Source organism: Bubalus bubalis, chromosome 8 (assembly GCF_019923935.1).
Source record: "Bubalus bubalis isolate 160015118507 breed Murrah chromosome 8, NDDB_SH_1, whole genome shotgun sequence".
Lineage (NCBI taxonomy): Eukaryota > Metazoa > Chordata > Mammalia > Artiodactyla > Bovidae > Bubalus > Bubalus bubalis.
Window position 1 is genome coordinate 48,254,422 of NC_059164.1, and position 24,807 is coordinate 48,279,228.

General features: G+C 42.1%; 1 protein-coding gene across 2 annotated transcripts in view; it reads left to right on the plus strand.

Moving 5' to 3' along the window:
* The first annotated feature begins 23,413 nt into the window (after positions 1 to 23,413).
* The window catches only part of SLC26A4 (solute carrier family 26 member 4), a 58,960-nt gene continuing 57,566 nt past the window's right edge, over positions 23,414 to 24,807 (plus strand). The window contains exon 1 of one of the 2 annotated variants that reach the window (XM_025291087.3): positions 23,414 to 24,103. In XM_025291087.3, the coding sequence (XP_025146872.2) occupies positions 23,532 to 24,103 (572 nt within the window). In that variant the 5' untranslated portion in view covers positions 23,414 to 23,531. The remainder of the gene's footprint in view (positions 24,104 to 24,807) is intronic. The other variant, XM_044946601.1, reaches the window with a different exon arrangement.

Here is a 24,807-nt window from a genome sequence, read left to right on the forward strand (position 1 = left end):
GAAGCGAACTAAAAAATACCCGAGAAAGTAAAAACTCAAAGCAAAGGGCTTCCCTGGTAGTCCAGTGGTTAGGCATCTGCCTGCCAGTGTGGGGAACATAGATTCGATCGCTGGTCTGGAAAGATCCCACATGCTCAGGAGCAACGAAGCCCATGCGCCACAACTATTGAACCCATGCGCCACAGCTATGGAAGCCTACACACCCTAGAGCCTGTGCTCCACAGCAAGGGAAGCCACGGCAGTAAGAAGCCCACACACCGCAGCAGGGAGTAGCCCCTGCTCACAGCACCTAGAGAAAGCCCACGCCCAACAATAAAGACCTAGCACAGCCAACGATAAATACATAATCTTTAAAAAAAAAAATAAACTCAAAGGAACACATCCCAAAAAAGTCCAGGAAACAAAAAGTAGTAGAAGCTTGCCATATAGTTCATTCTGAATAGAAAACAGAATTATAATCATGTGAATCCTCATTCTTTGGGTTGGATTTGGAGCCTTTTCACTCCACACACCACCATCAGCACATATTAGCTGTGTAACCTTAGCCAGATCATTTAACCACGGTGAGCTTCAGTTTCCTCTTTCTTAAGTGACTGGGTTTTTTCAGGTAAGTTAGATATTGCAGGAGGTAAGTGCTGGTGCTTGGTCGTTACCACTAGTGCTGCCGGAGAAGCACCCTTGTAGAACTAGTCAATTCCTGAAATCAGAATACTGATTAAAAAAAGAAAACAATAGTGCTAACTTAGGAATCTATTTCACTTTTCTAGAAGTACTGTTGAGATGAAGGCGATGTTTATAATACATTATGAGCTCTTTGAAAGAAAGCCTTGCTTAGATTTGTTTATATTGGTCTTCCGCCCATATTAGCATCTCCATTTGTTCCTAGTGTAATTAGATTAACATTATATCAGCATATGACTTTGCCTTTTCCAGAACTCTAATTAAGATTTTAAAGAAGATGTATACCAGTGGGAATCTCTCATTCACCCTCTGTTAAACACCTTTCCTATTTGATTATGATTTCACTTACTAATTCGTTCTGGCTTTTGTCTTGCAAACAATTTTTGATTTTTATTACATGAATGAGGTTTGAACGGATCCAGCAAATGGTTTACAAGGTCCAGGTGTCAGATGAATTGGCAAACTAAATAGAAGACAGCCATTGAGTAGAAAATTGTGACCAAGGTTACCTCTGCTGATCTATTAAAAGGACTGTGCTATGAATTTTCCCCCAATTTAAGTATTTTTTTAGGCACCAAATCTACACTGAGTATCATCATAATAGTAACAGCCAACATTGGATTGAGTACTCACTGTATGCTGAGTTTTCATTGCTTTACCCACTCCTCATTTGATTATTGCAGAAATCCTATGATGCAAATACTTTTATTATCCCCAATTTGCAAGCAAGAAAAATAAGTATTGGAGAGGTTAAATATGTCTCCTGAGTTTCCCAAGGAATGGCAGAGCAGGGTCTCAAACCCAAATCCCATCCCTGGAATCCAGCATGAGCACCGTGGCTGCTGCTGCTGCTGCTAAGTCGCTTCAGTCGTGTCCGACTCTGTGCGACCCCATAGACGGCAGCCCACCGGGCTCCCCCGTCCCTGGGATTCTCCAGGCAAGAACACTGGAGTGGGTTGCCATTTCCTTCTCCAATGCATGAAAGTGAAAAGTGAGCACTGTGGAGGGGACCACAAAACCAAAGCAGAAAGAGAAAGGAATGAACTACCAAGGTCCAGGAAGTTCTCTTGAGTTTAATCATTACAACAATACCATGAAAGATAACTATTTCCTTATACCTGTGAGACAGGTTAGGAAACTTTCCCAGGGTCACAGAGATAAGCTTCTGCCCTCAAGAAACCTATTTCTACTGGGAGTTAACACACACACAGAGAAGGAACTGGCTCAATTACAGATGATGTCAAATGTGTGGCAGAAAAAATATATATATAATAAGATCTCCAAAGAAGGAGCATTCAATCCAAGGGAGAGGCTGGGAGACGTCCTGGAGGAAGTTGATGAGCAAAAGCTTGATGTGTCAATTTCTGATAGAGAGAAGGGGAGAACAGCATTGTTTTTTTCCTGCACTTGCAATTTTCCTCTTTTTGTAAATGTTTGCTATTTTTCATGATATTGGCTTTGATGACAAAAACTCATTTCCAGATTCTTCTCTTTTTATAGGAATTTCAAAGCAGAGATAAATGCCTAAGTTTAGAAAATGATAAGCATGAGTGGAATACATTCAAAAATTTTTAAAAATAAAATAAAAAGCATGATTGGAAGAGCAGAATATGGAAACTCAAGAGAAGGGAGGCTGTTCTCTTAAGGTTAGAATAAAGGGAGGGAAAGGATACATGCTGAGAAATGAAGGGAGGGAAGAAAAAGAAATTCAGAGTATGGGGGAAAAGTGCAATTCCCTGAGGGAGGTCTATCTTGAGACAAGAATTGGATTCAAAGCCTTTGTGGCCCAGACCATTGATCTCCATGCTGTTGGAGAGATTTTCATAAATAATAAAGTGCTACCTCTTTAAAAAAAAAAAAAAAGGAATTTCAGTGATGTAGGGAAAAGAAAGCTTTCTCTCAGCTAAGATGTGTGCATTTCCTCCAGATAAATGGCATCATCTCAATCTAGGAAAGTATTGCCACTGCTTAGCATTTGGGATGAAGCCAGCAGCAACGTTCAGCAAATATGGGTTCCATCTACTGGAAAATAATTGCCTTTACATCTTGTGACATCTTCCACGGACTCTGCAATGAAAATCAATTATAATCCCTTTTTGTGGGAGAAACTAAATTAGAAAGAGAAGTGATTAGAAACAGAAGGCAGCTTGACACTTGTGATGCCAGATTTGCTCAACGTGTGATTCAAAAGCCATGGATAAGTTTTTCTGGCCATTCTCCCAATTAACAACCTTTAGCTTACTTAAAAGCCAAAATCCATGACTCAAAAGAGCGTGCTAGGAAGAAATTTTTGACAGATAAAATTAGCAATTCCTGGCAACATCAAATAGCATATACACACACTCATGTACCTTTTTTTGAAATGAAGCTCAAAATATACCAAGATCTAACTCAAACTGCTCCCCAGGGCTCCAAAACTCAGTTATAAGAGTTAACGTTTATCACGTGTTCACTATGTTCCAGGCAGTGCATTTAATTCTCACACTAACATAATGAATTAGGTACTATTCTCACATAACCTTATTTTTTAAACTATGAGACACAATCAAGGGAAAGCTAAACAACTGTCCACGGAGAAGGCAACGGCACCCCACTCCAGTACTCTTGCCTGGAAAATCCCACGGACGGAAGAGCCTAGTGGGCTGCCGTCTGTGGGGTTGCACAGAGTCAGACACGACTGAAGCGACTTAGCAGCAGCAGCAGCAAACAACTGTCCAACGTCACAAAGGTAGAAAACAACAGAGCTCTGGCTGAAACTCAATCTGACTTCACTACACTCTGGACAAAGTCCTTACCTTCAAAAGAGTTTAAAGACTAATAGTGAATTCAGACAAGTGCCCTTCAGTGTGGTTAGACTGCTTAGGACCAGTGTAGGGAGATCATCTAACCTTGCTTTTGGCTCCTGGGGAAGGATTCATGAAAGGAACAACAAAACCAAGGCAGAAGCTAGGAATGGCCAAAGTGGGAAGGAATTCCAAGTAGAGGAAGAAGCAGATCTCCAAGCTCAGAGATAAAAGAGAGATCAGTATCTTAGGTGTATAAGAGGAGAGGGCTAATGGCAATGAAGAGTTATTTTGAAAGATTTTAGCTAAGGATAGATCTAACTGGATTTGCATTTCTAGAACTGTTTTTGACTGGTTTGGAGAATGACTTTTGAGAAGAGCAAGAAGAAAAGGAGGGAGATCTGATAGGAGGCTATTGCCTTAGGGGTAATCTATTCATCAAGGTGGAAGCCACTGAAACAGGCATAGGTTCAATAATGGGGTTGAAAGAAGATAACAAATTCCATTTGAACTGTGTGGAAGTTCTTGTGCAACATATGGATACAAAGGGATCATTCTTCTACTTTAAAAAAGGATAACTCATATAAGCCATTTTAATCACTTAGTTTTCCTAATATATTTTAAAAACCTTGATTCACAAAATTTTGATTATATGGTCTTTCTGATAGAACTTTTTTTTTATCTAGTAATCCACAACTATCAAAACAGATATATATACATACGTACAATTTTTCTTACCACTAGGGAATTTCAAACATTATTATTATTATTATTTTGGCTGTACTGCATGGCTTGTGGGATTTTAGTTCCCTGCTCAGGGATGGAACCCATGGCCCCTGCAGTGGAAGAGTGGAGTGCTAACTACTGGACCACAAGGGAATTCCCATATTATTTCTTTTCAAATAACTGAAAACTTAAAATATGGAACTAAAAAAATAAACTCAAATTGCACAAAACACTGCAAAATAAAAGTGTTAGTTCATTGTGTATGTGTGCTTAGTCGCTCAAACTTATGTTCACTTAATGGGCTTCCCAGATGGTGCTAGTGGTAAAGAACCCGCCTGCCAGTGTAGGTAGACGTAAGAGACACCGGTTTGATCCCTGGGTTGGAAAGATCCCCTGGAGGAGGGCATGGGAATCCACTCCAGTATTCTTGCCTGGAGAATCCCATGGACTGAGGAGTCTGTAAGGCTGCAGTCCATAGGGTCACATAGAGTCGGACACAATTGAAGCAGTTTAGCATACATGCATGCACATGTTAGCTTAATAATTACAGATGGTTACATATAGAAATATCATATATATATATATATGCCTATATATATATAATATCTTTTTTAGGTATTAGCTCTAGAAGGTCTTGTAGGTCTTCATAGAACCATTCAACCTCAGCTTCTTCAGCATTAGCGGTTGGGGCATAGACTTGGATTACTGTGATATTGAATGGTTTGCCTTGGAAACGAACAGAAATCATTCTGTTGTTTTTGAGATAGCACGCAAGTACTGCATTTCAAACTAAAACCAAGGAAAGATGTCGTTTTCATCATAGGGGACTGGAATGCCAAAGCAGGAAGTCAAGAGATACCTGGAGTAACAGGCAAGTTTGGCCTTGGAGTAGAAAATGAAGCAGGGCAAAGGCTAACAGAGTTTTGCCAAGAGAATACTCTGGTCACAGCAAACACCCTCTTCCAACAACAAAAGAAACGACGGTACACATGGACATCACCAGATGGTCAACGCAGAAATCAGATTGATTATATTCTTTGAAGCCTATACAGTCAGATGGAGAAGCTCTATACAGTCAGCAAAAACAAGACTGAGCCACAGTCAGCTCATGAACTCCTTATTGCCAAATTCAGACTGAAATTGAAGAAAGTAGGGATAACCACTAGACCATTCAGTTATGACCTACATCAAATCCCTTACGACTATACAGTGAAAGTGACAAATAGATTCAAGGGATTCTATCTGATATACAGCATGCCTGAAGAACTATGGATGGAAGTTTGTATCTTGGAGGCTGTGATCAAAAGCATCCCCAAGAAAAAGAAATGCAAAATGGCAAAATGGTTGTCTGAGGAGGCCTTACAAAGAGCTGAGAAAAGGAGAGAGCAAAAGGCAAAGGCAAAAAGGAAAGATATATCCATCTGAATGCAGAGTTCCAAAGAATAGCAAGGAGAGATAGGAAAGCCTTCCTCAGTGATCAATGCAAAGAAATAGAGGAAAACAATAGAATGGGAAAGACTAGAGATCTCTTCAAGATAATCAGAGATACCAAGGGAACATTTCATGCAAAGATGGGCACCATAAAGGACAGAAATGGTATGGACCTAACAGAAGCAGAAGATATTAAGAAGAGGTGGCAAGAATACACAGAACTATACAAAAACAATCTTAATGACCCAGATAACCACGATGGTGTGATCACCCACCTAGAGCCAGGCATCTTGGAGTGTGAAGTCAAGTGGGCCTTCACTACAAACAAAGCTAGTGGAGATGATGGAATTCCAGCTGAGCTATTCCAAATCCTAAAAGATGATGCTGTGAAAGTGCTGCACTCAATATGCCAGCACATTTGGAAAACTCAGCAGTGGCCACAGGACTGGAAAATGGTCAGTTTTCATTCCAATCCAAAGGAAGGTCAAGCCAAATAATGTTCAAACTACTGCACAATTGCACTCATCTCACACAATAGCAAAGCAATCCTCAAAATTCTCCAAGCCAGGCTTCAACAGTACATGAACCAAGAACTTCCAGATATTCAAGCTGGATTTAGAAAAGGCAGAGGAACCAGAGATCAATTGCCAACATCCGCTGGATCATTGAAAAAGCAAGAGAGATCCAGAAAAACATCTGCTTTATTGACTATGCCAAAGCCTTTGACTGTGTGGATCACAGCAAACTGTGGAAATTCTTCAAGAGATGGGAATACCAGACCACCTGACCTGCCTCCTGAGAAATCTGTATGCAGGTCAAGAAGCAACAGTTAGGACTGGACATGGAACAACAGACTAATTCCAAATTCGGAAAGGAGTACATCAAGGCTGTATATTTTTGCCCTGCTTATTTAACTTATATGCAGAGTACATCATGTGAAATGCCAGGCTGGATGAAGCACAAGCTGTAATCAAGACTGCCAGGAGAAATATCAATAACCTCAGATATGCAGATGACACCACCCTTATGGCAGAAAGAAAAGAGGAACTAAAGAGCCTCTTGATGAAAGTGAAAGAGGAGAGTGAAAAAAGCTGGCTTAAAACTCAACATTAAAAAAAAAGAAGATCCTGACATCCAGTCCCATCACTTCATGGCAAAGATGGGGAAACAATGGAAACAGTGACAGACTTTATTTCTTCAGCTCCAAGAGCACTGCAGATGGTGACTGCAGCCATGAAATTAAAAGATGCTTGCTCCTTGGAAGAAAAGCTATGACCAACCTAAACAGCATATTAAGAAGCAGAGACATTACTTTGCCGACAAAGGTCTGTCTAGTCAAAGCTATGGTTTTTCCAGTAGTCATGTATGGATTTGAGAGTTGAAACATTAAGAAATCTGAGCACTGAAGAACTGATGCTTCTGAACTGTAGTGTTGGAGAAGACTCTTGAGAGTCCCTTGGATTGCAAGGGGTTTAAACCAGTTAATTCTAAAGGAAATAAGTCCTGAATATTCATTGGAAGGACTGATGCTGAAGCTCCAATACTTTGACCACCTGATGCAAAGAACTGACTCATTTAAAAGATCCTGATGCTGGGAAAGATTGAAGGCGGGAGGAGAAGGGGACGACAGAGGATGAGATGGTTGGATGCCATCACCAACTTGATGGACCTGAGTTTGAGTAAGCTCTGGGAGTTGGTGATGGATAGGGAAGCCTGGCATGCTGCAGTCCATGGGGTTGCAGAGTTGGACAGGACTAAGTGACTGAACTGAGCTGGTACATAATATGTTTCATAATGTATAATATAAAATGTTATTTAATAATATAATAAATATGTTTATTTGTTCTATCACCTGAGAGGGCCTGTAAGCAATGACATTCCAGTAGCAAAGAGCACAACCATTACCTACATCTTGGTTTCTATCACCATTTCCCAATAAAGTGAACCAGAGTTCTTTGGAGAAATGGCTGATTTCAGGACTGACACAGAAAATATATAAGATAAGCCTGGAACATGTTGTAATGCCAGAAAGTAAGAGAATGCTCCAAAAATGAAAAACCACCTTACATTAATGGGGCATGTCAAAGGAGCACAGGAGCAACTGAAGATCTAATAACCAAGCAGGAACAATGTAATCAACAAATAAAGTAGCATTGGGCTATAATGCAAGGACCTCCCCAGTGACTCAGTGGAAAAGAATCTGACTGCAGTGCAGGAGACGCAGGAGATGCAGGTTTGATCCCTGGGTCAGGAAGGTCCCCTGGAGAAGGAAATGGCACCCTATTCCAGTATTCTTGCTTAAAAAATTCCATAGGCAGAGGAGCCTGGCAGGCTACAGTCCATAGGGTCACAGAGGCGGACATGACTGAAGTGACTGAGCACACACACACATAAAGTAAATACGCATAATTCCATAAAGACATCAAAAAATGATTGAATAAATGAATAAATGGGGAAAGGAGAAGACAAATCTCCTTTGCAGAATAATTCCAAATAATTTATGTAGATAATCTGTCCTCGAGGAGGTAGAGTTTAGCTTCCTACTCTTTAAGTGCGGGCTGCATGTAGTGAATTTCTTCAAGCAGTACAGCATAGAAAGGGTGATGGTGGTGAGCGAGAGTCATGTTACAGTGGAGAAACCCACAAACACCACCTCAGCCAGGTGCTCAAGGTCAATATCAACAGTAAGTCACGTTGATACTATGTAACCTTGATAGGTGATAAAAATGACTATTTGTCTCTGTGGTTTTCCTCTCCCCCAAAAATATATCACCCCTTTAAGTATGAGAAAAAACAGACAAATTCCAATAGAGGGACAACCTACAAAATACTTGGCCAGCACTCCTCAAAACTGTCAAGGTCATCAAAACCAAGGGAAGTCTGTCACAGCCAAGAGTATTATCAAAGGGAACTTGGGTCCACTTTCTATATACAACAAAGCCAATCTACTGACACAGGGTTGTGGTGAATGAAAGTAGTAAATGAAAGCATTTATTTGCAGGACACCAAAGGAGAAAAGGAAAGATATAAGCATCTGAATGCAGAGTTCCAAAGAATAGCAAGAAGAGATAAGAAAGCCTTCTTCAGCAATCAATGCAAAGAAATAGAGGAAAACAACAGAATGGGAAAGACTAGAGATCTCTTTAAGAAAATTAGAGATACCAAGGGAACATTTCATGCAAAGATGGGCTCGATAAAGGACAGAAATGGTATGGGCCTAACAGAAGCAGAAGATATTAAGAAGAGATGGCAAGAATACACAGAAGAACTGTACAAAAAAGATCTTCACGACCCAGATAATCATGATGGTGTGATCACTGACCTACAGCCAGACATCATGGAATGTGAAGTCAAGTGGGCCTCAGAAAGCATCACTACGAACAAAGCTAGTGGAGGTGATGGAATTCCAGTTGAGCTATTTCAAATCCTGAAAGATGATGCTGTGAAAGTGCTACACTCAATATGCCAGCACATTTGGAAAACTCAGCAGTGGCCACAGGACTGGAAAAGGTCAGTTTTCATTCCAATCCCAAAGAAAGGCAATGCCAAAGAATGCTCAACCTACCGCACAATTGCACTCATCTCGCATGCTAGTAAAGTAATGCTCAAAATTCTCTAAGCCAGGCTTCAGCAATACGTGAACCGTGAACTTCCTGATGTTCAAGCTGGTTTTAGAAAAGGCAGAGGAACCAGAGATCAATTGCCAACATCCGCTGGATCATGGGAAAAGCAAGAGAGTTCCAGAAACACATCTATTTCTGCTTTATTGACTATGCCAAAGCCTTTGACTGTGTGGATCACAATAAACTGTGGAAAATTCTGAAAGAGATGGGAATACCAGACCACCTGATCTGCCTCTTGAGAAATTTGTATGCAGGTCAGGAAGCAACAGTTGGAACTGGACATGAACAACAGACTGGTTCCAAATAGGAAAAGGAGTATGTCAAGGCTGTATATTGTCACCCTGCTTATTTAACTTATATGCAGAGTACATCATGAGAAACGCTGGGCTGGAAGAAGCACAAGCTGGAATCAAGACTGCCGGGAGAAATATCAATAACCTCAGCTATGCAGATGACATCACCCTTATGTAGAAAGTGAAGAGGAACTCAAAAGCCTCTTGATGAAAGTGAAAGTGGAGAGTGAAAAGGCTGGCTTAAAGCTCAACATTCAGAAAACGAAGATCATGGCATCTGGTCCCATCACTTCATGGCAAATAGATGGGGAAACAGTGGAAACAGTGTCAGACTTTATTTTTCTGGACTCCAAAATCACTACAGATGGTGACTGAAGCCATGAAATTAAAAGACGCTTACTCCTTGGAAGGAAAGTTAGGACCAACCTAGATAGCATATTCAAAAGCAGAGACATTACTTTGCCAACAAAGGTTCATCTAGTCAAGGCTATGGTTTTTCCTGTGGTCATGTATGGATGTGAGAGTTGGACTGTGAAGAAGGCTGAGCACAAAGAATTGATGCTTTTGAACTGTGGTGTTGGAGAAGACTCTTGAGAGTCCCTTGGACTGCAAGGAGATCCAACCAGTCCATTCTAAAGGAGATCAGCCCTGGGATTTCTTTGGAAGGAATGATGCTAAAGCTGAAACTCCAGTACTTTGGCCACCTCATGCGAAGAGTTGACTTATTGGTAAAGACTCTGATGCTGGGAGGGATTGGGGGCAGGATTGGGGGCATCTCATCTCACAGAGGATGAGATGGCTGGATGGCATCACTGACTCGATGGACGTGAGTCTGGGTGAACTCCGGGAGTTGGTGATGGACACGGAGGCCTGGTGCGCTGGGATTCATGGGGTTGCAAAGAGTCGGACATGACTGAGCGACTGAACTGAACTGAAGCAAGGAGAATGGGTGGTCTGGGCTCAAACCCTTCCAGAATTCCTCCTGGGAAGGGTTTTTAAAGTTAACATTTGGCTAGAGGGATGCAGGGTGCATGACTTCCTTCTGATTGGTTGGTGGAGAGGTAACAGGGTAGTGTTTCAGACAACTCAATCATCAACTTTCTGGTTCTAACCAATCTAGGCTCTCCAAGTAGGCATCATCCTCCACCTGGTGGGGGTGGGGGAGTGAGGGGTGTCTCAATTTCTGCAGAGGAGCTCAACAATGTGCTTTAAATTGTTGTGTATATCCCTTGAAGAGGAACTAGGACTCTGCTTCATCCTTGAACTATTTTTCTTTTTCGTTTTGAATGATTTTCTCATTATTTTTATTCATATGTATTTCAGCATCATTGGACCATGAAAATGAATCAATTGTACTTGTTTGTCAACATTATCTTTTCATGAAGCTTATTTATTTCTTTATTTTTGTTGCACTGGGTCTTCAGTGCTGTTCCTGTGCTTTCTGTAGTTGTGGCGAGCGGGGGCCACTCTTCCCTGAGGTGTGTGGGCTTCTCACTGTGGTAGCTTCTCTTGTTGCAGAGTACAGACTCTAGGCACACAGCCATCAGTAGCTGTGGTGCACAGGCTCAGATGCTCTGAGGCATGTGGAATCTTCCTGGACCAGGAGTTGAACCCATGTCCCCTGCACTGGCAGGTGCATTCTTATCCACTGTACCACCAGAGAAGTTCTCAACATTATATCATACTGAGAAAGATTACTTTCTGACTCCTTTTCTTTCTTCTTTCTCTTCCAAGCTTCTTCGTCAGGCATCATGAGTCTTTAGAGGTCTGTCCTGTAAACGTGAGGTCCGGATTTACTGGGATTTAAGCTCAGGTATGGGGATTTAGTGTTCATAGTGACTCTGAAACCATTTACCACTGAATGGGACTTGAACCCATGTGCTGGGACTCTAACCCAGCCAAATCTCGGTTTGGGACTCTAACCCACATGGCTGGGACTTGAATCCAGCCAAAACCCATGGTACCTAGTTTCTGGACCTAATGAAGCTCAGGTTTTTGATGTCTCATCACAGAAAGAATTCAGCGAGAGACAGAGTGATAGGTAAGAAGTGGATTTATTCAGAGAGAAGCACACTCCAGAATGTAGGCCATTGCAGAGGGCGAGTGCAACTAGGAAATAAGTTGGGTAATTTCATATGCTAATGAGTGGGAGGATTATTCCAACTATTTTTAGGAAGGGGTGGAGAATTCCAGGATTTGCGCCACGGCCCACTTCTTGGTCTTTTGACATTGCCTTGGAATTGTAATGGCACCTCTGTGTGTGTCATTTCACTTGCTGATTGAGGATTAAGGTCTAGTCTTGTCTGCCATCTTGGTCCTAATTCAGTTCAGTAGCTTAGTCATGTCTGACTCTTTGTGACGCCATGGACTGCAGCACGCAGGGCTTCCCTGTCCATCACCAACTCCTGGAGCTTACTCAAATTCATGTCCATTGAGTTGGTGATGCCATCCGATCATCTCATCCTCTGTCGTCCCCTTCTCCTCCTGCCTTCAATCTTTCCCAGCATCAGGGTCTTTTCCAAAGAGATAGTTCTTTGCATCAGGTGGCCAAAGTATTGGAGCTTCAGCTTCAACATCAGTCCTTCCAATGAATATTCAGGACTTTAGGATTGACTGGTTTGATCTCCTTGCAGTCCAAGGGACTCGCAAGAGTCTTCTCCACAGTTCAAAAACATCAATTATTCAGTGCTCAGCTTTCTTTATAGTCCAACTCTCACATCCATACATGACTACTGGAAAAACCATAGCTTTGACTAGATAGACCTTTGTCGGCAAAGGAATGTCTCTGCTTTTTAACATGCTGTCTAGTTTGGTCATAGCTTTTCTTCCAAGGAGCAAGTGTCTTTTGAATTTCATGGCTGCAGTCACCATCTGCAGTGATTTTGGAGTCCAAGAAAGTAAAGTCTGTCACTGTTTCCATTGTTTCCCCATCTTTGCCATGAAGTGATGGGACTGGATGCCGTGATCTTCATTTTTTGAATGTTGAATTTTAAGCCAACTTTTTCACTCTTCTCTTTCACTTTCATCAAGAAGCCCTTTAGTTCCTCTTTTTTTTCTGCCATAAGGGTGGTGTCATCTGCGTATCTGAGGTTACTAATATTTCTCTTGGCCATCTTGATTCCAGTGTGTGCTTCATCCAGCCTGGCATTGTGCATGATGTACTCTGCATATAAGTTAAATAAGCAGGGTGACAATATACAGCCTTGACGTACTCCTTTCTCGATTTGGAATCAGTCTGTTCTTGGTCCCATTTGATTCTAAGTGGTTTATGTTGTGTCCTTGGGCTACGTCATTCTTTCAAAAGTTGTGCCCTGCCCCTTTCCCTCCTATTACAATTCCAAGACCCTGGGGAAGGAGTAGGGGGGAACAGTGCAGCACAGATTTACACTAGAAAAGGAAGCTATCCTTGAATTATTTTTCCCTCCCTTCCAGAATTAGTAATTGTTTAAGTCTGCTTTTTGAAACTCAGAGGTCTAGGAGACCAGATTTCAACAAACCAGAAATGAGGGGCTTAGAGGGGCTTTTGTATCCAGGAGGGCCCCACAGAATCCTGCTTAATTTCAAAAGAAACCTTAGTGAAACTTAATCCAATGTAGTATCCTGGAACAAAAAGGGTGTTAGCTAAACGTTAAGGAAATCTGAACAAACTATTGACTTTTGGTGAATGTTAATATGAGAATTCTTCATATTATCTTCTTAAATTTGCTGTAAATTTAAGACTACTCTGAGACTTCCCTGGTGGTCCAGTGGTTAAGATTCTAAGCGTCCACTGCAGGAGACACAGGTTCAATCCCTGGTGGGGGAGTTCCATATGCCATGTGGTGCAGCCAAAAATTAAATAAAATAAAACTGCTCTAAAATAAAGTATACTTTTTAAAAAGTCCCTTCTAGGAATTCTCTGGTGGTCCGGTGGTTAGGGCTTGGCCTTGCAAGGGTCCAGATTTAACCCCTGGTTGGGCAACTGAGGTCCTGAAAGTCAAGCCATGAGGAAAAAAAAAAAGCACCCTTGCTTCCATCAGACCCTAATGTCTTGTGCCTTTTTCCAGAAACATTCTACTTTCATATATATGGAGTCTCCATGGACCCCCTCCCTATCTTCTCTGCAGCTTTCTCTGCTCTGCTGTGCGCCCTAGAGACTAATCTTATGGGTAATGCCAACAGGTTTCTCAGCTCTCTAACTTCTTCCAGTAGAACTTGAGCAATGCAGGAAGGGAGGTTGGGGAAGTCCCCACCAGCAGGACAATCAGACGGGAGAGAAGAAGTAGAGGTGCTTATGTCCTTAGCTCCTTCCTCCTTGGACCTGGAACCAGCAGGCCCTATTCCTGTACTGAAAGCTCTCGTACCTGTGGAGCAACCCTCTCCAACCACACTCTGGGTCTGCTAACAGCTCCCTCCTCACTGCCCCCTTAGGCTAGGACTGCTGACTGCTCTTTTCTCCAGATTTTTAACACTTCCCTTCAGGTAACCCCAAAGGGCTTCTCCAAGCCTGATTGGTTTTCCTCGAGCCTACCCCACACTTTTGTAAACAGTGCCTTCATTAACTCTGTTTCAGTGTGTTCTCTCTCTTCCTAGGACTCTGATTAAGATGATATGCAAATGTATACGCCCTTCAGGAATGCAAATATGAGTATACTCTACATATTTTTTTGCACCTCATTTTTTTTTCATCTACAATACACTCTGGGTTTCTTGCTGTGTTCCTATACATTATACATCCTATACATTAACCCACCTTGTTAGTATCCCACGGTATACCATTGTCTGTGTATATCATATATCTAAATATCATATCAAAAGGGGAGAATTAGAAGCTGAAACTAGCAGAGGGACCATGAAGCCTAGGCTGCTAATACACAACTAGAAATTCTATGCTATGGTGGGGGGTGGGGAGGTGAGCAGGTGTTGCTAAAGCCCCAGGATATTTTTACAGAAGTTAAGAGAGTGGTTTTTGGAGTCAAACTGCTTGCGTTCAGATTCCAGCTCAGCTAGGCTGTGTGACCCTTGGCAAATTACTTAACTGTGTGTATCTCCTTATCTATATAATATGAGTAACAATATTCACCTCAAGGTAATACTTATGCTCAAAAGCAGTTGAATTTTCAATTCATCCAGTGGAAAAAAATGCCATGAGTCTCCCCCTCCCATCTCTCTCTCCCATCCCAGTCCTTTGATTCTGTCTCTTCAGCCTCCCTCAGCTTCATCCTTTCCTCTTTTTTTTTCTCCTCATCAATCTGTCTGTCCCTTGACAGGCTTTCTTTCTGTTGGTATTTAAGATTCATTCTTATATGAAAAATTAGACAGTACATTCTAGGATTAATTGTGCTGCTACTAATTTGTAGATCAGTAGAGGTAGGAACGAATTTTAAAAGCATATTCTTTATAAAGCAAAACAGCTGTCGGTCAGCGCCCCTCCCCCACAAAAGAAAGATAAATGGCCTCAGACAGCAGGCTGTTGTTTTCCACCAAAAGAATCTAGTGTGATTAACTGGATCAATGTCTGTTCCGATCTACAGGAGTTACCTTGATTACTGAAAACTTCCTGAGCGTAAGGCATTAGCAGTACCCCAAAGCAATAAAATTATTAATCACACATGCAATAATTAGAAACAAGAGGACACATTTTGTTGGGGGTGGGGAGAGTTCAGCACTGGGTCTGAAGTGCTGTGCCAGGGCTTTCTTTAGATGCAGAGAGCAGGGCTGGGACGGTGGGGGAGGACTTCTCTTTGTTGCGGTGCTCCGGCTTCTCACTGCAGTGGCTTCTCTTGTTGCAGGGCACAAGCTCTAGATGCACGGGTGCTGTTAGCTGCAGTGTGCAGGCTCTAGAGCATGGGCTCAGTACTTGTGACACACGGGCTTAGTTGCTCCGCAGCATGTGGGATCTTCTCAGACTAAGGATTGAACCCGTGTCCCCTGCGTTGGCAGGTGGATTCTTATTCACTGTGTCACCAGGGAAGTCCATACATTTTAAATATTAATTTTTCCCCTTTCCTTGATATATGTTATTTTAAAACATAGCTACCAAAAACCTCTTACTGAGAGAATAGTCCTCCAAACCATTCAAAATATTTTATTTTTTTCCTCACCACCTGAGTTCAATTATCTGCATTTTAGAGAAGAAGAAAAGCCCCTCTCCCTCCTCCTGTGACCTCTCAGGGACTTGCACTGGCCTTGTTTCATCTGTCTGTCCTCTCTCTCCCCAAGTGCTGAGTTGTCATTTTCACATGCTGCTGAGGTCTCTCACTCTGGTATCTCCAGATCTGCATTATCTGGATCTCAACCACACTGTTCTCAAGCACATCAAACTCCTTCCTGACTTTGAGTTTTTGCATTTGCAGTTTCCTTTTCCAGAAGGCTGGTCACCTTCTGAGAGAGAGGCCTTTCCTGACCACTCCATTTAAAGCCTTCCTCCTTCTCCCTCTGCTATCACTGCCCACCAGTAATTCTACGTGACATTGTTCTGTTTCTCTCACAGATTTTTATCATCACAGAGTATTATCTGATTTACTTATTCGTGTATATGATTGTCATCAACTAGCCTATAAATTCTTTTATAACCCAGCAGCACCCTATGGGCCTTCCCAGAGCAGCCCCCGCCTCCCTCACTCCCCACCAATGTCCTCTGCCTGCCTTTTGCCTATGTGCTGTGTTTAGTTGCTCAGTCTACAGAAAAACTTTAATCAAAGAATGAATTTAATTAGAGAAGTGAGACAATGCAGAAAGAACAAGTCAAACAAGACAAATAATAATAGTTTAGTCATTAAACAAGGACAAGGACCATTAGTTCCTCCTCAAGTGCTATAGATAATATACTGAGTTATATCCTTTGAGCTGTTCCACACATACCAAAACCCTCACCAGGCAGAAGAAATTTACTGTATGCTGCCCATAAGCACATAGACCTCAGATTGGTTGGAATCAGAAGGCTGATGATTGTTTCTAGATTATTTCACCACCAACCAGTCAGAAGAATTTCCATGAGCTGATCACATACCCTAGAACCTCCTCCCTAAAAAGCTTTCCCTGAAAACCTTTGGAAAGTTTAGGCCTTAAAAAAAAATTTGTTTTATTATTCATTTTTTTGGCTATGCTGGGTCTATACTGCTGCCTGGACTTTTCTCTAGTGGCAGCTAGTAGGGGCTACTCTCTAGGTGTGATGCAGTGGCTTCTCTTGAGTGGAACAGGGGCTCGAAGGCACTAAGGAACAGGGACTTCAGCAGTTGCGGCTCCCTGACTCTGGAACACCAGCTCAGCAGTGGTAGTACACGGGCTTAGTTGCTCTGTGGCATGTGGGATCTTCCCACCAGGGATCGAACCCTGTCTCTTGCATTGACAGATGGATTTTTACTACCAGGGAAACCCCACCTTCAGGCCTTTTAAACTTCAGCTGCCTGGACTCTTGGCTTGGCCCTGCAAGAAACACTGCTCTTCCCTTCATCACAACCCCGTGTCAGCAGGTTGTCTTCACTGTGAACATGTTTTGGTTTGGTACCATTTTGAGGGCAGAAACTTTGTCAGACTTGTTCAGTGCCGTAGCCCCAAAACTTAAAATGGGGTTTGACAATAAGTATTCACTGAATCAATAAATGTATCTATATATGAATGAATGGATGGAATTACTTAAATATCCAACTCAGGATAACACAGCACATTAGTGTTTTCTTGAAACATTTCTCAAGTTTCCCTTTCTCCCTCCATTGACAAACCATGTTCACAGAATAGGTGTGCAAAGATAACTTTAAAAGTTAAAGGATAAAGAAGATGTGGTATGCGATATATAGAATGGAATATTATTCAGCCATAGAAAGGAATAAAATAATATCATTTGTGGCAATATGGATGGTCCTAGACATTATCATACTAAGTGAAGTAAAAGAAAGACAAATATCATAAAAACTTGAGTGGGCCCTCGAATTACTCTTTGCTTAAAAAGATGTGTCATTATTTCATTTATCTAATGAGAGATAATTTTACTAAAACAATATCAAATTTGGATTTATATTAAAGAATGTGGTGTTTCCTCCACTATCTCAAAATTTATTGAATTATACACAAATAAATTTTTATCGACAATGGAAGTTGTTTTAAATTGGAATTTACTGCTACATTGGTTTGAAAAGAATTCTTTTGTTTAATGATTTTCCTTTAGAAGCCTAAATTCTCTTCTTCTTTTTTTTTTAACAAGTTTTATTTCTATCTAATAGTTTCTCAAGATCCTATCATTAAATGATAAATCAATCAATAATTTAACAAATATTTTCTTACCTATTACATTGTCATAATTTGCCAAGGTATTGTGTAAAGATACAAAACAAGACTAGCATTAAGACTAGCATTATAATCTTACCTGCTTGAAATATATACATGTGTACACATAGGAAAAAAAGCAAGAAGGAAATAGGCAAAAAACTTAACAGAGACCATTTGGGTGGTGCAATAAGAAACGATTGCTGTATTTTCCAAGTAGCTCACTACAGGCTATCTGTAATTTTTTAATACCATAAAAGAAATATAAGATACTATTTCTGACTTTAAGGAGCAGATCTTATATCTGGAGAGGAGGAAGAAGGTAACATACAGGAAATAAATAGAAAACAATAGTGTATAAAGCTGTATGATTACTGAATGCAAGCCAAATCAGTTGTTCAGAGGAGAGATCAGAAAAAGAGAAAGTTAAAGTTCTTTTTCTGTTTACATATCACAGAAACTTAGCATCCATTGTCTTGAGAAAATTAACAAATGTGATAAAAATAAAACTCAGGATCAGAGTTGAATTTCCCAGGGAAAAATGATTTCCCTGGGCAACTGGTTTTTCACCAGTGCCAGTGTGAAGAGGGTGTAGTTTCTGTTTGAAATGTGATTAACAGTGGGTCAAATGCTGCATCCAAACAGAAGTGAGTCAATTCAATTCTACATTAAAAAAAAAAAATTAAGGAATAAGCTACAAACATTACAATTCAAAGGTAGAAAATGATAAAAATCAGAATCTAGATTGCTTATAAAAATAGGCTTTGGGGCATTATTTGTATATTTCCATTATTTTTCAATTCTTCTGACTAAAGAAATTTTTAAGTTAAAAAAAAAGAGGAAGAAGAAACTACGTAAAAATTTGCCCTCTAGACCAGAAAAAGTTAGCAAGACTGACTGCTCTCAATTTAGACTAACATAGAACTCAAATCATTCTCATATAACAGGAAATCACTCAAAAATATAGCTCACTTATGATTTTTTATATATTCATATTTTATCAATTCTATAATGCCAATAATAGTAAAATTCACAATTACTTTATGAACCACTAAGAAAAAAAAGTGCTAATTGAACTATAACACATCATCAATTATGAGTCCTGATAAAATGTGAAAAATGTGCATTTTATTTTATTTTTTATTTATTTTAATTGGAGGCTAATTACTTTACAATATTGTAGTGGTTTTTGCCATACATTCACATGAATCAGCCATGGTTGTACACGTGTTCCCCATCCTGAACCCCTCTCCCACCTCCCTCCCCATCCCATCCCTCAGGGTCATCCCAGTGCACCAGCCCTGAGCACCCTGTCTCATGCCCTGAACCTAGACTGGGGATCTGTTTCACATATGATAATATACCTGTTTCAATGCTATTCTCTCAAATCATCCCACCCTCGCCTTCTCCCACAGAGTCCAAAAGTCTGTTCTTTATATCTGTGTCTCTTGCTATCTTGCATATAGGATCATCGTTACCATCTTTCTGAATTCCATATATACGCGTTGATATACTGTATTGGTGTTTTTCTTTCTGACTTACTTCACTCTGTATAATAGGCTTCAGTTTCATCCACCTCATTAGAACTGATTCAAATGCAATCTTTTTAACAGCTGAGTAATACTCCGTTGTGTATATGTACCACAGCTTTCTTATCCATTCGTCTGCCGATGGACATCTAGGTTACTTCCATGTCCTGGCTATTGTAAACAGTGCTGCGATGAACATTGGGGTACATGTGTCTTTTTCAATTCTGGTTTCCTTGGTGTGTATGCCCAACAGTGGGATTGCTCCACATCCTCTCCAGCATTTATTGTTTGTACACTTTTTGATAGCAGCCATTCTGACCAGCGTGAGATGGTACCTCATTGTAGTTTTGATTTGCAAAAAATGTTCATTTTAGAATCAGTGAAACATAATATACAATTTGTGACCATGTAGTAATGTTTGCTGCACTTACGGGTATGAGACGAGGGTCCATACTTCTTTCTTCATCATTGTATCATGGCCAACGTAATTCTTAATAAATCCTTGAATGAATAAATGAGTGAATGAATGAACGAATGAGTGTGCAGATCTTATAGAGGACTCTGTCTTACACTCCAAATGCTTAGAGGATATAAATAAGAAAATGCCTTTTAAATCAGCATTAACTGCTAAATAAGTGCTGGAAAGTAACGATAATATTGTCTGACATTTATTTTGAAATGACACATCTATCTCTTTGGAAAGAAGTTCTGGAAATGATTAAATTCTGGTAAATAAGAACCACCCACCTCTGTGAAACAGGTGAATTCTAAAGTGAGTAATTTGAGGTGTTTAATATAACAAATAAATTGGGTGGAGAGAGCCAGCTGTTACCACCTCCTACTCTTCTCTGTTTTCAAAGGACGGCCAAATTCAGACCAATGAGAGAAGTAGTTCTCTGTTTTTATAGAAACCTGTAAGGGAGAGGCCATTCTGCCCATGCACCACTTATTTCTTCAATAGAAAAGGCATTTAACATACAACCAAGCAAAAAGGCAATATATTCATCCAGGTACATGCAAGTCTTATTCTATTTTGATAATTGTTAAACTGAATCCTTACCTAGAAAAATGCATTTCGAAGAATTCCATCTATTCTCCAAGGAAAGTTACACCCTTGACTCCTAGTGTTATTTGATTGCTTTTTTTGTCCTCCGTCCTTCTGAGACCTCTACCTTATCCCTTGTTCCTTTGAATTGCTACCATCAACATATGATCACCAAGTTCTGATACAAAGTGGTGCACACAGCTGAATGAAGTAGACTAAAAAATGTTCAAAACAGCAAGTGACAGTGAACAGAAAGGCCTATCAGAATGGGACATGGTTTATATTTATATTTGCACAGAATGCCTCCAAGTTAAATCATTGAAGAATTGTGAATCATCTAGAGGAGTTACCATGGAACTGAGTTATAGTGTGAAATCCTAGGCAGCTATTAGCAAAATCAATGAATTTCTATATGTACTCACCTGGAAAAATATCCGTGACACAGCCTTGACTGCAAAGGAAAAAAAAGTTGTTGATCAATACACCGTATAATTTTTAGTTATTTAAAAAAATATGTTTGGGTCAAAGATTTATCTTTTTAGAATACATTATAGAAGGTAATATAGGACATATAAGGAGTCATCGTGCTTGCCCTCATGAAGTTTTGTCTAGTGAGGGAGATAAAACTTGTATGTAAATAAAATTATGGTCCTAAGGTAGATAGTAAGAGGTGTCTTGAGGGAGAAGTTCAGATAAGCTGCCAAGAGAATTTAGAGAAGTAATTGGATTAATTCTGAGAGCATCAAGCACTGTTGATGGAGAAGGAACTTTAACTGAATCTTGAAGGTACCTGTGGGGGTGTGAGGAGTGGAGACATTAAAAAACTTGCCTCTATTTCAGTGTAGTTGAATTTGATATCCAATGATAAATTGGATATCTGCTACTTACAGAAAATGCATGTACACTATAAATATGGAGAGAGATGCATATATTTAGTATACATAACGATTTATTAATAAATGTACATTCAAATAACATACAGAAACTTAAAGGGATTGAAAACTTTATCATAGGATGGTTAGTAGCATCCCTGGCCTCTTTCTACTAGATCTCAGTAGCATCCCTTGAGCATGACGACCAAAAATGTCTCTAGACATTGCCAAACGTCTCGGGGTAGGGGGAATCCTATATTATTCTCTGCAGATAGATAAAAATTCTAAACTTAATGACCTGGGTTTTCTTTTTCTTTTCTTTTCCTTTTTTTTTTTCTTATGGCCATGAAGCATGTGGGATCTTAGTTCCTCAACCAGGGATCAAAACCACATCTTCATTGAAAGCGCAGAATCTTAACCACTGGACAGCCAGGTAAGTTCCTGGATTTTCTTTTTAGGTTGTATCTTCAAGGGTTCTTAACCTTAGTCTGTTGTTCTTGTTGTTTAGTCGCTAATTCATTTCCCACTCTTTGTGACCCATGGACTATAGCCTACCAGGCTCCTCTGTCCATGGGATTTCCCAGGTAAGAATACTGGAGTGGGTTGTCATCTCCCTCTCCAGGAAATCTCCCCTACTCAGGAATCAAACCTGCATCTCCTGCATTGCAAGCGGATTCTTTACCACTTAGCCAGCTTATTTACCGCTCCCCCCACCCCGGAGAAGGAAATGGCAATCCACTCTAGTATTCTTGCCAGGAAAATCCCATGGACAGAAGAGCCTGGAGCACTACAGTTCATGGAGTCACAAAGTTGGACACAACTGAATGACTAGGCACGAGCTTTGGAAGATCTGTTGAAAGCTACTGATTTATTCATTACTCAGAAAAACACACACATGGTAATATCGTGTCAAATACAACTTCAGGGGATTTACACCAAGGGTTCTCCTGAGAGGATTCTGTTTCCTAATGCTTATGAAATTACCACTGTCTGAATTTTCCAGCTGGGTAACTGAAGGCTGGTGTTGATAATCAGGAGAGAATTTTCTTGTTTACTGAACTCTCCCTCCCCTCATCTTAACCAGAATAGTTGGCTTTAACAAGATTCATCCTAGCAGAAGACAAAATACTGAGGAGATAGGATAGATTCCTACTCCCCACTCTCGCCCTTCTAGTGTTGATTCTTGTTTACTTCATTGTATTCCCCCCTTCACAGTTCAGACGAATGAGAAGAAAGATAAAAGAACCAAAGGGTCAGTCAAATAAGAAAGGGGGTCACCTGGGCACTTGATTTTGATTGTGAAGTAAAACACACATAAGCACAGAAAAGTTCGTATCTAAGCTTTATGAATAAATTACTGAACTGTCTATAACCACCACTCACTGAATACTTTCAATGAAAGACCTTCTAGAAATCCAAACCCTTATTAAATGCAAAACTGGCCACTGCTCCTTTCCTCTTCCCCACTTGGTTTGAGAGCTGTGTGCCAGACTATGGAGCTTCCGGATTCATACAACCTAGGAGTCAAGGCCAGCGCTCCTCGCTGTCACTGACCTCTTCTTCCACGCTGGGCTCTGGTCTCCTGTAACAAGCTCCCCAGGGCCTGCTCCGCCCCTGACCTCGTAGCCCACGTTAGTAATTGAGGGGCGGTGGATTTGGGTGGCTCTTGGGTGAGAGCCAGTAAGATTCTCAGCCTTCCTGTTTCGGGAAAGGGAAAGAACTAGGGAGGGGTAGAATTTTTTTTTTCCCCTGGTAGGATAGGTGGGTAAAGACCGCTGCCTATGTGTCCCTTTTTGGACTAAGGTGTCTCTGTTGCTCCATAAATAAAACGTCTCACTGCCTTCTGAGAGCGCTATAAAGGCGGCGGAACGGCTGTTCCGGGGGCATTCCAGGCTGGTCGTGAGTCGAAGCAGGTGAGATCGTCGCTGAAGATGCAACGCACGCCACGCCGCCCTGCCTTAACTCCTGGGGAGGCATCGCTGGTTGGGGATGGGACTAGTGGAGGTGGCGGGGGGTGGGGGGGTGTTGTGGACACGCTACGGAGCTGCCCGGCAGAGGACAGTACAGTCTTTCTGAGAAGCTGAGAGCAAGAAGGAAGCTAGGAAAGAGGCCGAGGTGTGAGACACTCCACTCCCCAAAGTTCTGTCCCCGGGAAAGCGCGCCCGGCTGCTGGAATTTTCCTGCAGCGTGCGCGCAGCCTTGGGACCCGGGGAAAGTGGCCTGAAGGCCCCATGTCCGGCGCGGGGGGCTGTGCTTCTCTCCCAGGGCTCTCCTGGCTCTGCGTGCTGCTTCGGGTTTTGGCAGATGCGGACGCTCACAAGGGCCCTTTACTGCCTGCCGCTCGCGCGTCGCGGGCCCCAGCCCGGGTTTGGGGAGATTTCAGGACGCGGACAGCGCCCTGGCTGCTCAGCCGAGGGGAACTGGGTCTGGCTCCGGCAGCCCCCCAGCGCAGGACTCACTCTCTTAAAAGTCCGGGAGCCCCGGGCAGCAGATGTAGGCTCGGGACGGGAGGTCCTCAGGGCCTCCAGTAGGCTGGAGGTGCGCGCCCAGCCGGGGCGGGCCTGGGCGGAGAGTGTGGCAGAGAGCGGACCCCTCTCTCGGGGATCAACTGCACCAGGTGTGGCCAGGAGGCAGCTAACTAGCGGTCTTCACCTCCTCTTCTCTTCCCTCGCCCCATCTCCTCCCTGCTCGTCGCCCTCCGCCTCGCAGGTCATGGCAGCGCCGGGCGACAGGTTGGAGCCGCCGCCGCTCCCCGAGTACAGTTGCAGCTATGTGGTGTCGCGGCCGGTCTACAACGAGCTCGCCTTCCAGCAGCAGTACGAGCAGCGCCCGAAAGAGCGCAAGACGCTGAGAGAGAACCTGGCCCAGGGCTGCAGGTAGCGCCCGCGGCGGACGGGGCGAGGGGCGCAGTGAATCCCGGAATGTGGGCGCGCAGACCCGCCGGCATGCCCAGCGGCGGAGAGTGGGATGCTGCTCCCGCCCTGCAGGGACGGCTTCGGTCAGGTCACGGACTCTGGCCTCCCTGGTGGGAAGGTGGCTCCATCACTCTCGGCCCGAATCGACCCTAGTCTCGGAAACTCAACTTTGGAGAGGGAGTGTTCGAGGAGCGCCGTCTCTTTGTGCTGCTCTCGAGGGCACCTGGAGTGCGCCTTGGGGTACAGCGGGTCCCTACGGTCTTTTTGTGAAGGCTAGGCTGAGGAGAGTGGGAGAACAAGGGGCTTTACTACAAAGAGGTAGTGGGTAACTCGTCACTTGACCAAGAGTCCTTGAAAGCCCTAAGCTCATCCAGGAAGAATGACACTCAGAGGCATGGAATGAAGGCGAGAACGCAGGAGAGCACGCTGTGCTCCTAGTTGTCCACTGTTCAGGAAGTAGGGCTCTCCAAGAAGAACCTCCATCAGTCTCTAAACCCACTCGGGCCACCTGTAAGTAGATATCGCAAACAGAAGGAATTGTCAGCTGCTGCTAGATTTCTTTTTTCTTTTCTTAAAACATTTCAAACCGTTTAAAAAAACATTTCAAATATATTCAAAAGCAGGCACAGTAGTGCAATGAACCCTCTCCCATGTTTTTACCCATC